Source organism: Phoenix dactylifera, chromosome 7 (genome assembly GCF_051530095.1).
Source record: "Phoenix dactylifera cultivar Ajwa chromosome 7, Ajwa_hap1_PhDact_Kaust_v1.1, whole genome shotgun sequence".
NCBI lineage: Eukaryota > Viridiplantae > Streptophyta > Magnoliopsida > Arecales > Arecaceae > Phoenix > Phoenix dactylifera.
In genome coordinates this window covers 2,873,283-2,888,606 of record NC_143196.1, presented here as the reverse complement: position 1 = coordinate 2,888,606, position 15,324 = coordinate 2,873,283, and the positions used below count along the sequence as shown (strand labels likewise).

The 15,324-nt window shown below is 38.6% G+C and overlaps 1 protein-coding gene across 1 annotated transcript; it reads left to right on the top strand.

Annotated features, from left to right (window-relative positions):
- The first annotated feature begins 998 nt into the window (after nucleotides 1-998).
- On the top strand, nucleotides 999-6,569 carry LOC103696100 (cytochrome P450 85A1-like). Its single transcript, XM_008777627.4, has 9 exons — nucleotides 999-1,229; nucleotides 3,863-4,184; nucleotides 4,594-4,743; nucleotides 4,822-5,070; nucleotides 5,169-5,255; nucleotides 5,351-5,429; nucleotides 5,620-5,726; nucleotides 5,877-6,001; nucleotides 6,366-6,569. Exons 1-9 carry the CDS (start codon nucleotides 1,039-1,041, stop codon nucleotides 6,451-6,453), a joined length of 1,398 nt encoding a protein of 465 aa, XP_008775849.4. The 5' UTR covers nucleotides 999-1,038; the 3' UTR covers nucleotides 6,454-6,569.
- Nucleotides 6,570-15,324: the final 8,755 nt, after the last annotated feature.

Sequence of the window (15,324 nt, the reverse complement as noted above, 5' to 3'; positions counted from 1 at the left end):
GGTTTTATTTGGATTCATTGATCCTGTATAAGTACTTAAGATTTATCCAGCAAATAACCATTGTGAGACTAAACACACACCCGTACGGGTCCTCACATACTCCCCTCGTTTAAGTCTTGACATCCTCGTTAGTTAAGGGTCCAAATCCATTCAAATATAATCACAAACACCATGATCGGCTCGTGGTCAGCCACAATGGATTCGTGTTACAGTGTCCTCTAGTCCACATAGGTTATGGGTCAGTCCACTCTGATACCATTTGTAACAACCCAAGACCTCACCCAAAATGGCTAGCCGGAAGATATTATTTGGTTTCTTCGATCTTGTATAAGTACCCAAGATCTATCTAGCAAATAACCGATGTGGGACTAAACACACGCCCGTACGAGTCCTCACATACTCCTCCCGTTCAAGCCCTGACATTCTCATCAGGCTAAAGGTTCAAATCAAATACCATGATCGGTTCGCGGTCAGCTCCAAGGGATTTGTACTGCAGTGTCCCCTAGTTCACATAGGTTATGGGCCGGGTCCGCTCTGATACCATTTGTAACAACTTAGGACCTCATCCAAAATGGCTAGCTAGAAAGTATTATTTAGGTTCCTTGAACCTGTATAAGTATTCAAGATTTACCTAGCAAATAACCGATGTGAGACTAAACACACATCCGCACGGGTCCTCGCATAGCAAGAATTAAAAGCCACAATATATGCACAAGAATTATGTACCAAAATCTTCATTTGTTATTTATGACCTGCCCTAGAATCATGTGTGAGATTGTCCAAATACATATAGAGTTATGCATGAGAATTAAATGCCACAATCTTTATTTCTATTCACAACTTTACAACTATATCGTCGGAGATATGCCATTACACATTTTTTGATACGCTTTTATTAGGCAAGGATCGGATTCCATGCAACTGCTGTATGCATAGAGGCCTATATATTTCCATGCAACTCAAGGTAGAGGAGTGCACAAACAACCCATCCAATTTCTGGACCTTTTGATTTGCTTTGAGAGCTCTTAGGGTGGAAAGATGGTGGTCTTGGAGTTGGTTCTTGGTCTGGCTCTTGGGCTACTGATTATTTGCTGTGGCTTGTTGAAATGGAATGAGGTGAGGTACAAGAAGAAGGGGCTGCCGCCAGGTACCATGGGGTGGCCAGTGTTTGGGGAGACCACACAGTTTCTGAAGCAAGGCCCCGACTTCATGAAGAAGCAGAGAGCTAGGTAATATTGTAGTTGGTAATTGCAAATTTTGTGAGACTAAAGAAGAAATCTCTTTCATTAATAGAAATATGAATTACGGTGTGTCCTTTCATCCATGGCATTCTATGAGAAACATTTTATAATCTCTCTCTCTCTCTCTCTCTCTCTCTCTCTCTCTCTCTGTGTGTGTGTGTGTGTGTGTGTGTGTGTGTGTGTGTGTGTGGAGGGGGAGGGGGTGTGGATTGATGGTTTTCTTGCAGTCATTTCTTCCTAAGTAGAGTTTAGATGTCGACTTCCAAACAAATGGTTCATAGTAGAAGCTAGTTTGTCTTGTTGAAGCTGTTCTGTGCTCCATTTCCTATATAAGCATCTGCTAAATGAAATTTTTCATTACTGTTACTACTGATGCTGCAGGTACTTACAAGTTCTGTTCCCGTTCTTCTTGGCTTCTCTTTTTCTAAAGCTACTCTGGGCCTTATCAGCTATATCTATAGCTTTGAGACTCTATTTTAGACATCTAAATACCCCTTTTTTTCTGCAAATGAAATTTAAGCATACTAATCATATCTTTCCACAAGATTTTGAGGGCTTTTGGTATGGACTGATGACTCCAAGATCAAGGATGATATATGTGCAGGTGATGAGATCGTTGTATTTAGTTGCATCTCGGTGGTCCTATGTGAAAGTGATCCCACATCACCCCCAAGTCTTGTAATCACCATCCAAATCAATGATCTTAAATCCATCCTTAAAGTTGGGTTTCCAAGAACACCTTCGATCAGCAATTTTGAGAAAAAATTAGACAGCAAAAATGCTCTCTAGTCTAGCAAGAAAAATTGGTATATCAATATTATATATATTATATTATGTTGGTATTACATAAATAGTATTCATAATATATATTATATTAAATATATTATTAATCATATTATTATTGTATTATTATTCAATTATATTTTTATAATTATAGTAAAAATATATTATTGTACCTTATATTTGTATTAGGAAATTATTTAATGTATTACTCTATTTACCTTATTTTTCTAATCAAAGTAAATATTAATTCTATAACAACAGGTAACATATTTTTATAAGATTAATAATTTTGCCATCAAATTATAACTAGCTCGTCCAAACAATTCTACACATAAACCGCATGGATCTGTTGCTAGCCATTCTTGCATGTTTTCCTATGATTTATTTGAGAATTTTATTTGAGATCGCTGTATTTAGTTGCATCTCGGTGGTCCTATGTGAAAGTGATCCCACATCACCTCCAAGTCTTGTAATCACCGTCCAAATCAATGATCTTAAATCCATCCTTAAAGTTGGGTTTCCAAGAACACCTCCGATCAGCAATCTTGAGAAAAAATTAGACAGCAAAAATGCTCTCTAGTCTAGCAAGAAAAATTGGTATATCAATATTATATATATTATATTATGTTGGTATTACATAAATAGTATTCATAATATATATTATATTAAATATATCATTAATCATATTATTATTGTATTATTATTCAATTATATTTTTATAATTATAGTAAAAATATATTATTGTACCTTATATTTGTATTAGGAAATTATTTAATGTATTACTCTATTTACCTTATTTTTCTAATCAAAGTAAATATTAATTCTATAACAACAGGTAACATATTTTTATAAGATTAATAATTTTGCCATCAAATTATAACTAGCTCGTCCAAACAATTCTACACATAAACCGCATGGATCTGTTGCTAGCCATTCTTGCATGTTTTCCTATGATTTATTTGAGAATTTTATTTGAGATCACTGTATTTAGTTGCATCTCGGTGGTCCTATGTGAAAGTGATCCCACATCACCTCCAAGTCTTGTAATCACCGTCCAAATCAATGATCTTAAATCCATCCTTAAAGTTGGGTTTCCAAGAACACCTCCGATCAGCAATCTTGAGAAAAAATTAGACAGCAAAAATGCTCTCTAGTCTAGCAAGAAAAATTGGTATATCAATATTATATATATTATATTATGTTGGTATTACATAAATAGTATTCATAATATATATTATATTAAATATATTATTAATCATATTATTATTGTATTATTATTCAATTATATTTTTATAATTATAGTAAAAATATATTATTGTACCTTATATTTGTATTAGGAAATTATTTAATGTATTACTCTATTTACCTTATTTTTCTAATCAAAGTAAATATTAATTCTATAACAACAGGTAACATATTTTTATAGGATTAATAATTTTGCCATCAAATTATAACTAGCTCGTCCAAACAATTCTACACATAAACCGCATGGATCTGTTGCTAGCCATTCTTGCATGTTTTCCTGTGATTTATTTGAGAATTTTATTTAGTGGTTGCAAAGATATAGAATATATCGAGGGTAGTTTTAGTGATTTTAGATTCACATAGTATACTAAACAAGTTATTCGTAGATAACTAAGGACCTTTAATCATTGCAATATGGTATATCAAATGCAGTGATTATAGATCATCGAGCATCGGGTTACCCTAGCGATCCTATTTGGGTCACCAAATACCACCATACGGTTGACTTCTGTACTTAATTTGCAGCTCTCACAATCTTATTGGGAGGGCAGGTTTCTTATACTTCAGTTCAAACTTACTGTTGTCCTTCACAGGTATGGGGATTTGTTCAAAACACACATGTTGGGAAGTCCTACGGTAATTTGCCTGGATCCAGAGCTCAACAGATACATTCTTATGAATGAAGGGAAGGGCCTTGTCCCCGGCTATCCGAAATCCATGCAGGATTTGATGGGTAAATGGAACATTTCCTGTGTTCATGGTGCTCTCCACAAGTCTGAAAGGAGTGCCATGCTCAGCCGCATTGGTCCCAATATGGTCAAAGAGAGACTAATGTCGGAGTTTGATGAATTCATGAGAACCCATCTCAGCAGCTGGAGTGGCAAAGTCATTGATATCCAGGCGAAGACCGAGGAGGTTGGTAGGACTACACCACCTAATTGAACCACAGAAACTCTTTTAGCTCTAAAGATGGCTTTACTAATCAGTTTAGCTCTGTATCTGGTTTTAACTTCAATACCTAAGAAACAAAGGACCCCATGGCACTGAATCACAGACACCACTTTCAGAGACTGAGAGGACATGGAGATTTGGGAAGCTACAACTCCAGAAAAGGACTCCTAGCTAGCTCTGTTCTTGTTATGCTTTGCAACTTCTTTGACTAGTGGAAGCCTCAGTCTAGGACCCTGCTCCAGCTAGCAATTAGAACTGAAACCTGACCCAAAAAAAAAGAAGAAAAAAACTTACTATGCTTTAGCAGCAGTCTTACGTAATCAAATTCTATGAAAATTTGAAAGATGGCATTTTTTTTGCTCTTCCTTTGCAGTTGTGGTTGCTCTCAACCTTGAAGCAGATTGTTGGCATTCGAGATGATGTGACTACCAAGGAACTCAAATCAGAGCTCATGAACCTTGTTATAGGAACTCTGTCCTTGCCTATAAATTTCCCGGGTACAAATTATCATCGCGGGTTCCAGGTAACATGGTTTTCTGCCACCTCTTCTAATCTTATTACCTGGCTGCTTGTATTTCCATACCAACAACCATTTCTGCAGGCAAGAAGGAAGATCGTGAGCATACTCGAAAAAATAATCAAGGAGAGAAAAGCCTCACCAAGCTCCCAGGATGACATGCTCAACTCCCTCCTGAGAGGTGACGATGCCACGGAAACAAAATTCAGTGATGAGCAGATTATCGATCTGGTCATTACCATGGTCTATTCGGGGTTCGAAACTGTTTCTACTACTACAATGATGACTATCAAGTACCTGTATGATCACCCAAGAGCTCTTGAAGAAATAAGAGTAAGAAAAATGTTAATGATGTGGTTTTACTTATCTTTTTAGCCTTTTCACTGCCTTCACATTCTTGTTTCTGATAACTTGATTGCCTCCACTTCTAGAATGAGCAATTTGCCATCAGAAATAGGAAGTCGCCTGAGGAGAAGTTAGACTGGAACGATTACAAATCTATGAATTTTACTCGTGCGGTTAGTTGATGAGTTCAACATGGGAGTTTCTTTAGTCTGCAACGTAGGCAGTGCATGGGCATTATAGATCAATCTTTTTATTATACTTCTTGCAGGTAATCTTTGAAACTCTCAGATTAGCCACAGTCGTTAACGGGGTGCTGAGGCAAACAACTAAAGATGTAGAACTGAAAGGTTGGTCAAGCAACTGAGTCGAGTAAAATGAGATGAGCAAGCCATCTTAGCTTTGATGCACTCTCTGGTTTTCTGGTCTCAGAAACTGCATCTGAGGCAATTTATAATCTTTACAGTATTTTAGATTTTGCTTTCTTTTATAACAAAAAAAAGCAGATTGCTGATCCTCAATGCCATATACTTGTATCAGGATACGTTATTCCGAAAGGGTGGAGAATATATGTTTACACGAGGGAGATCAACTATGACCCCTCTATGTATCCCCAACCTCTGGACTTCAATCCTTGGAGATGGCTGGTGAGCGAGCATGAGACATGCTACTGATATTTTGCAATTCTCGTCTTTTTTTCAACGATCCACTTTTCTCTTACAATCACTGCATTGAACTCTCTTTTGAAATTACTACTGAAGCTTCACTCACTGGTTTAACCCCGTTGCCATGGATAGCATAATAGCATGGAGTCTCACCAACACTTCCTGGTATTTGGGGGAGGTGGTAGGCTATGCCCGGGGAAAGAACTGGGGATAGTGGAAGTTTCAACGTTTCTTCATCATTTTGTGACTAAATACAGGTGTGGCCCCATTATTTTGATTTTTAACTTCCTCAAAACTGGATATTGTTGATGATGAAGCGGACTATCTAAAAACCATGCATGGCTAAATGTTGATCTTTTAGTTTAGCTCCCAAATTCAATAGCAGGTTAAGCCATAAAAGAAAGTGCTTGCAGTACATTCCTCACCTTAATTATATTACATCTTAATAATGAAGACAGCACTAGCCCTCATTTTCCAATGCTGCTTCAATCAAATTCTGGTCTTATATCCATTTTTGAGAACAAATTCTGGTCATTTATACATATTTACCTTTACTTTTTTCTTCTTTTTTATGAGATAGTGTTCATTGATCACATCATTCTATGGATGTTATTGTTGCAGATGGGAAGAAGTTGGAAGCACTAAATTACTGAAATTTCCAAGAGTTGAAGCCCCCAATGGACTTCATATCCGGATATGGGATTACTGAATTCATATTGTACTGCCAAACAAGCGAAGGCAAATGTCTGCCTGTTTTCTGTATCTCAAACAATAAGAAGAAAACTACCATCATATATCTAACGTTCTTCTCTTCCTAGCTGCACAACTTGTGTGTCATTAGAAGCTAACCACAACAATGGTAATGATACAGCACATACTGTCAGGATTTTTTTTTTTTCAGACAGCATCAGACGTTACAGATCATGTTCCGAATTTGCCACATATTTGCAGGATTTTTTTAAGGTTTTTTTCCCACCACAAGCCTTTTAACCTATCAGGTCTGCCTCACTATGAGGAATGATCTAAAGAAAATCCAAAGCAGCAAAAAACTATCCAGTACACAATTCTAATCCCCAACATGTAAAAATACTGCAGAAAAAAACTATATTAGAAACCTAAGAATTCCTTTCTAGAAGTGAGAAGCTGTATGAGTAAGTTTAATTCTGATACCGGGCCTTAATTTCTGTAAATACTAGATGGCTATTAGGCAGAGCCAAAGGAGAATATCAAAACATAAAAGAAACACAACACATGCTAGGTCTGAGGCCAATCACCTGTAACCTATTAAAAATTGTTGATAATTACCGAACAAACTGTGGAGTGATTGATTGTAACCCTATTTGATTTTGATGAGCTCAAAGCATTTGAGTATATCTTATGTTTACTAATGAATTCAATCTAGTGTTTCAGTGATATCCCTGTAAATTTATGGTTAAGAGTCTCTAGATTTGGTTCAAGACAATTTGGATAAGTTAAGAAGTCTATATGAACCATGGTCTGAGACTCGAGTCGACTCCGGGATAGTACGAGTCGACTCCAAGCGTATCAGAAGCATTGGCACAGGCTCGAGTCGACTCCGGAATATTACGAGTCGACTCCGACTAAGAACAGACAGACAAACAGAAAGACCCAACTCAGAACCTGTCAGCGAGTCGACTCCTGAAGTGCGCGAGTCGACTCCGATGCTAGCCGAGTCGACTCCAGGGTAGTATGAGTCGACTCCAGGGAGTTACAGACAAAAAGTCAGAGAGGAGTTTTCGGACCCTGAGAGCCGAGTCGACTCCTGAGGAACGCGAGTCGACTCCGATGGTTGGCAGGTCGACTCCAAAGAAAGCGAGAGTCGACTCTCAGTGTAATACAAGGCAAAAGTCAGAGAGTAATTTTCGGACACTAAGAGCCGAGTCGACTCCCGCAAAGCCCGAGTCGACTCCGAGACAGCGCTACACCAAAAGACAGAAGACAGTGTTTTTGTCTCTGAGACGCGAGTCGATTCCAAGAAAGTTCGAGTCGACTCCAAGGCAGCGCTACTCCAAAAAGACAGAGAACTGTTTTCCGGATACTGAGAGCCGAGTCGACTCCGGAACAGTTCGAGTCGACTCCAAGACTGGACGAGCCAAAAGACAGAAGATCGGGGGTTCGGGCTCTGAGCACCGAGTCGACTCCCAGAATTCACGAGTCGACTCAAGTGAGCCAAGTTGAAGAATACATCCATGGATTCCTTGGCATGAGCCGACTCCAAAAATGCCAAGTCAGCTCCAGACTCTGGGAAGTCGACTCCGGATTAAGTCGAGTCGACTCCCAGTCGAAAAGACCACTTTAATTCAAATCTGGAACAGTTGCTGAGCCGACTCCAGAAAAGCATGAGTCGACTCCTGCTACAGCCGAGTCGACTCCAGATCGCGCGAGTCGACTCCGATCCCAACGGACACATTGTCAGGATGTGCAGAATGTGCAGAACGGCTAGAAAAGTGTGTCTAACGGCTAGTTTCCGTGGGGAATGGCTTAAATAGCCACAGAGGACTGTAGCAAGGTGAAAACGAGAGACTCCATTCAAAGCTAAAGTGATTTTCACCTACCAAAGCCTCTCTAGAGTAAATACAAGAGAAAGAAGGAAGAAGTGCATTGAAGTCCATACTCCCAACGTCTTCTTCGCATTCAAGGCTCCTCATCTGACAACAAATCTTCTTCCCACTCACGAGGAGATTGCAGAGTTTGAGAAGCCTCCTTCCTCAAATCTAAAAATCTGTTTGAGGGCTTCTAACTCTTCTTTAGTTATATTGTTTATATTTGCTTTTCAAGAAGCTATTCCTGTATTCTTTATAAACTGTTTTCTTGTCACTTGATTCAATCGGGGGATTGAATCAAGGGTGTAGAGGTTGGTTGGTGAGCCGAGGGTAAAACCAACGTGTAAGGGTTTGATTGTGATCCCGGAAAAATAATCGGATGGTTCTAGTCGGTGAGCCTGGAAAAACCGACCGAGTTCGTTGTGACCTCGTAAAACAACAAGTTGGGTTGTGAGCTTGTAAAACAACCGGCTGTAATCCGAGGGGTTATAGTGAATTCCCAAGTGAGACTTGGGGAGTGGACGTAGGAGCAAGGGTTAGCTCCGAACCACTATAAAAACATTGTGTTTGTGATTGCTTGTGTCTCTCTCTCTTACTCTCATTTCACTCACAGCACATAGCAACTAATTAATCATCTTGCAAAAGTATTAATTAGTCATCCACAAACGTTTTAATTGTAAAATTATTTTAAAACCCAATTCACCCCCCCTCCTGGGTTGTCTATCTGGGCAACAAGTGGTATCAGAGCAGGAACTCTTTTACCCTAAGAGTAAAAGATCAAAATGACAATCCCATTTGGATCTTCCCACATTGAGGGCCAGTCCACCCAAAGACCCCCATTCTTTAATGGATCCGACTACTCATATTGGAAGGCTAGGATGAGAATATTTATCCAAGCCCAAGACTATGAGATGTGGACCATTATACTAAATGAACCATACATTCCATCCATATATGTAGAGGGTGTCACTGTACCCAAACTTGAAAAGGATTGGGATGACAATGACTTTAGGAAGGCACAACTCAATGCCAAAGCAATGAATGTGCTCTACTGTGCATTAGATAGGAATGAATTCAATAGAGTCTCTACTTGCAATTCTGCAAAAGAGATTTGGGATAGACTTGAAGTGACCCATGAGGGCACGAATCAAGTCAAAGAATCCAAAATAAATATATTAGTTCATAAGTATGAGTTATTTAAGATGGATTCTAATGAAACAATCACTTGCATGTTCACTAGATTTACTGATATTGTCAATAGCCTAAAAAGCCTTGGCAAAAATTATACTAACAGTGAGCTTGTCAGAAAGATCTTCGCTGTCTACCAAGGTCATGGGAAGCTAAGGTGACGGTCCAAGAAGCCAAGGACTTGAACAAGCTTCCACTTGAAGAGCTTCTTGGATCCCTAATGACGCACGAGCTAACAATGAAGCAACACAGCGAAGAAGAGTCCTCCCATAAGAAAAAGGTAATAGCTCTCAAATCTACATCTTCTAACAAAGACTTGTCTTGCAGTAGCAGCAGTGAAGAAGAAGATCATGAGGGAGATGATGATGAGGCTCTTCTCGTGCGCAAGTTCAGAAAATTCATCAACCAAAAGAAGTCCTTTCATCAAAGGAGAGGCCCCTCAAATTCCTATCGCAAGGATAAAGATAAAGAAAGGAAAAATGAGGGGATTGGATGTTATGAGTGCAAGAAGCCGGGGCACATCAGAGCTGAGTGTCCTTTACTGAAGAAGGGGAGCAAGTACAAGAAGAAGAAAGCCCTTATCTCCACCCTATCGGACTCCGACGCATCATCATCATCATCGGATGAGGAACAAGAAGAAAAGGCCAATTTCTGCTTCATGGCCAATAAAAATGAGGTAACATCCGAAACGCATTTAGATTTTACCTTTGATGAACTGTATGATGCATTTAATGAATTAATGATTGAATATAAGGCTATAAATCTTAAGAATAAAGAGCTAAAGCTAGCTAATCAATCTTACCTACATAAATATGATAAATTAGTTAAGGATAAGGACTTTATCACCAAAAAAAATTTAGAACTTAAGACAAGCAACCAACTCTTAATTCAAAAAACTAATACCTTGAGTAAAGATAATGAAAAACTAACTAAGAAAATTTTAGAACTTAAAAACAATAAACAAATCTTAAACGAGAATCTCACAAAAGACTTGAACATTCTAAAAACGAAAAAACAAACACTAACTAAAGAACTTGAAAAATACAAACCTTTGGTTGAAAAATTTACATATAGTTCTGAAAAATTGAATATGATACTTAATAGTCAACGAGCTGTATTCAATAGAGCTGGTTTAGGATATAAACCTAAAAATAAGCAAAAACTTCTTAGTAATTTCTTTGTTAAAGCAGGAGAAAGCAAAACTAAGAAAATAACATGTTTTTGCTGTGGAACATTAGGACATAAAGCAAATGTGTGCGATTATAGAAAAGAAAAAACTAAAAGAAAAATTAAAAGAGTTTGGGTTCCAAAAGGAACCAACATTACTAACCATGAAGGACCCAAGAAAACTTGGGTACCTAAGATTATATGATTTGCTTGTGTAGGAGTGTCTTGCAGCCAAGGTCGACAAAAATTGTTGGTACTTGGATAGTGGCTGCTCAAGACACATGACGGGTGACAAGGATCAATTCTTCACCCTTGAAGCTAAGAAGGGAGGTGCTGTGACTTTTGGAGACAATAACCAAGGTCACATCATTGGTATAGGTAAAGTACAAATTATCCCTTCAACCTTTATTGATAATGTTCGATATGTTGATGGTCTTAAGCATAATTTACTTAGCATTAGTCAACTGTGTGATAGAGGTTTTGATGTTTTGTTCAAACCATCACTATGCATCATAACCAACTCAAATGACAATAGTTTAATTTTTAAAGGAATAAGACATGGGAATGTATATGTTGTAGACCTTGAGGATCTTGCCAAATATAATCCATGTTTAGTTGTTAATGAAACTAAGGATAATAATGCTAGTTGGTTATGGCACCGTAAGTTAGGTCATGCAAGCATGGACACAATATCAAAACTAGTTAAAAGAGATTCCGTTATAGGTTTGCCAAAACTAAAGTTTGAAAAGAATAAAATATGTGAAGCATGTCAATTTGGCAAACAATCAAGGAACTCTTTTAAATCTATAAATTGTATCTCTACCTCTAGACCTCTAGAACTACTACACATGGACCTATTCGGACCAACTAGAACCACAAGTCTAGGTAGAAATAAATATGGTCTAGTTATTGTAAATGATTATTCTAGATACACTTGGGTCATGTTCTTAGGTCATAAGGATCAAGCATTTTCAATTTTCAAGAAATTTCATAAAGAAGTAACAAATGCTAGAGATACTTCAGTCATAGCTATTAGAAGTGACCATGGAACCGAATTTGAAAATCATTTATTTGATGAGTTTTGTAGTAAAAAGGGGATAACTCATAATTTTTCTGCACCTAGGACACCACAACAAAATGGAGTTGTGGAAAGGAAAAATAGAACTCTAGAGGAAATGGCTAGAACCATGTTATGTGAAAGTAATCTCCCTAAGTACTTTTGGGGAGAAGCCATAAATACCTCATGTCATATATTAAATAGAGTTTTATTAAGACCCATTATAAAGAAAACACCTTATGAACTTTGGAAAAACAGAAAACAAAAAGTGAACTATTTTCATATCTTTGGATGTAGGTATTTTGTTCATAATAATGAAAAAGATAATCTAGAAAAATTTGACTCTAAATCTGATGAGGGTATATTCTTGGGGTACTCCACAACTAGTAAAGCCTATAGAGTCTTTAATAAAAGAACCCTAGTTATAGAAGAATCCATACATGTTGTTTTTGATGATTCTAGTGATATCTCTTCTAGCAAGAGAGTTAATTTTGATGATGATACAGAAATTCTTGAAGAAAAGATTGATGAGATGACATTACAAGATGATGAACAAAAATTAATTGGAAATGCATCATCAAGCCAAGAGGATATGATGGATCATGGGCTAACTAAGGCTTGGAGGTATGCTCACGGGCATCCTAAAGAATTGATTTTAGATGATCCATCTCAACCTGTTAGGACTAGAGCATCTCTTAGGAACTTAAATAATCATCTAGCTTTTGTCTCACATTTTGAGCCCAAACACATAGAAGAAGCTGAAAAAGATGTAAATTGGATAAACGCAATGCAAGAAGAATTAAACCAATTTACTAGAAACAAGGTATGGAATCTAGTTGAACGACCTTCTGAATATTCAATTATAAGTACCAAATGGATTTATAAAAATAAACTTGATGAAAATGGAATTGTAATAAGGAATAAGGCTAGACTAGTAGCAAAGGGTTATAATCAAGAAGAAGGTATAGATTTTGATGAAACCTTTGCTCCTGTAGCTAGACTTGAGGCAATTAGACTTTTACTAGCATTTGCATGCTCTAAGGACTTCAAATTATTTCAAATGGATGTAAAAAGTGCATTTTTAAATGGGTATATTAATGAGAAGGTATATGTAGAACAACCTCTTGGTTTTGAAAATCATCAATACCCTAATCATGTATATAATTGAACAAAGCACTTTATGGTTTGAAACAAGCACCTAGAGCATGGTATGAAAGACTTAGCAAATTTCTACTAGATCATGAATTCTCTAGGGGAAATGTAGATACAACACTATTTTTGAAGAAGAAAAACAAAGATATGTTATTAGTGCAGATTTACGTTGATGATATTATTTTCGGTGCTACTAACAATCGTCTCTGCGAAGAATTTGCTGACTTGATGCAGAGTGAGTTTGAGATGAGCATGATGGGAGAGCTGAACTATTTTCTCGGGCTTCAAATCAAACAATCAAAAGAGGGGATCTTCATCAATCAAGCTAAATACATCAAGGAGATGCTTAAGAAGTTTGATATGGAGGGAAACAAGCCAATCAGCACACCCATGAGCTCATCATGCAAATTAGATCAAGATGAATCAGGTAAATCTGTAGATCAAAAGTTATATAGAGGTATGATAGGATCTTTATTGTATCTCACTGCAAGTAGACCTGATATCATGTTTAGTGTATGCATATGTGCTAGATATCAGTCTAATCCTAAGAAATCTCATCTAATTGCAGTCAAGAGAATCTTTAAATACCTAATAGGAACAAAGAATATAGGTTTATGGTATTCTAAAGAATCTAGCCAGAACTTAATAGGATACACAGATTCAGACTTTGCTGGTTGTAAACTTGATAGAAAAAGCACCAGCGGGTCATGTCAACTCTTAGGAGAAAATTTAATCTCTTGGTTTAGCAAGAAACAAAACTCGGTTGCATTATCTACTGCTGAAGCTGAATATGTTGCAGCCGGAAGTTGTTGTGCTCAAATCATATGGATTAAACAACAACTTGAAGACTATGGCATTAAACAAAATAAAATTCTCATTAATTGTGATAATACAAGTGCCATTAATCTAACTAAAAATCCAATTCAGCATTAAAGAACTAAATATATTGAGATAAGACATCACTTCATAAGAGATCATGTACTGAATGGTGATGTGACACTTCAATTTGTTTGCACTGATGATCAATTAGCTGATATTTTTACAAAACCCTTAAGTGAAGAGAGATTTAGTGTGCTTAGGAGGGGATTAGGAGTGATTGATCCATCCTAGTGGTATTTTCCACTAGTTCATTGATTTTGATGATTAAATTGTGTTAAAAATAGAGTTTCTCAACTATGATCATCAAATTAGATCATAACTTAGTGAGTGTCCTTGGTTTGGTACGAAAATAGCATGATTTTTAGGTGCGTGCCACAGTTCGAGTCAACTCGAGTAAGTTTCAGAGTCGGCTCATAAGGAGGAGTCGACTCGCACATAGACGGGAGTCGACTCGAGGACAATGGAAGCATAAGGGGAGTCGACTCGCGCATACTTCGGAGTCGACTCGAGGTCGAGTCGACTCGCGACTCAGTGGAGTCGACTCAAGGTCGGGATCCGGGTTTTTTAACCCTAATCTAAGCGTTTAATCAACACTTCTATTCACCGCCGCCACTGTTCAAAAAACCCTAGAGCCGTCTCCTAGATCGTCTCCGACCGTCCTTAGGACTTTTTCCGTCGACCTTCCTCCGTCCATTAGCGTTTTACCCCATTCTAGGTCGACCATGCCTCGTAAAGCCGTTGTCTCAAGCCGGAAGAGGCCCCAACCCGCAACCGGCACCGAGCGACGGTCCAAGGCTCGGAACGATCCCGTGAGGCCACAACCTCCGGCTCGTTCCCCGCCGAGGCCCGCTCCCTCGCGTCCGTGCGCCGGGAAGGCGGTCTCCACCGGGAGATACGTCAACTTTGACTATCTCTCCCGGGAGGGCTTCACCATAGGAGAGAGGTTAAGGGCCCAGGGTTTAGAGTTCTTCTGTTCCCTAGATCTCCCCACATACCCAGGGCTAGTTAGGGAGTTCTACGGTACCGTGCATAGGGGCCATGGTGGGATAGAGGGAACGGTAGCCGGTGTCCCATTGTTCATTTCGGAGGATATCATTGCTCAGATCCTCCATCTTCCCCAAGTTGGGGTATCTCCTACACATCCAGAGGACAGGACTGAGGCCCTTACGGCCATTTTAGGGTGTTCACCCCAGTCCCCATTAGATGAGGTGTCCGCCAGCTCACTGTCAGTTGAGATGCGGCTTCTCTTGAGTATCATCTCTAGGACCCTCTTCCAGAAGACTGGCCGCTTCGATTTTGTTTCTGAGAGGGACCTAGCCCTTATGTTCTACATCCTCCAGGACACCCCAATCAACTTCCCCAAACTCATGTACAGATACCTATGCGAGCCACTAGACAAGCCTAGGCTCACCCTTCCCTATGGTATGCTGTACACCTTGATCTTTAGGGAGTCCGGGATCCCCATTCCTGAGGGGGAACCCTCTCGCGGTCTGCGATGGACAGATCGCATGGGCGAGGGGACTATGCACCGGATGGGTTTTCATAAGGTAGAGGGAACCTGGGTTAGGAAACC

Bases quoted from the DNA above. Each gene is read 5' to 3' on its own strand.
- LOC103696100 (XM_008777627.4), top strand. From the start codon at position 1,039: ATGGTGGTCTTGGAGTTGGTTCTTGGTCTGGCTCTTGGGCTACTGATT. The intron at 4,744-4,821 runs GTAACATGGTTT...CCATTTCTGCAG, and splicing joins ATTATCATCGCGGGTTCCAG to GCAAGAAGGAAGATCGTGAG. The intron at 5,430-5,619 runs GTTGGTCAAGCA...TACTTGTATCAG, and splicing joins TAAAGATGTAGAACTGAAAG to GATACGTTATTCCGAAAGGG.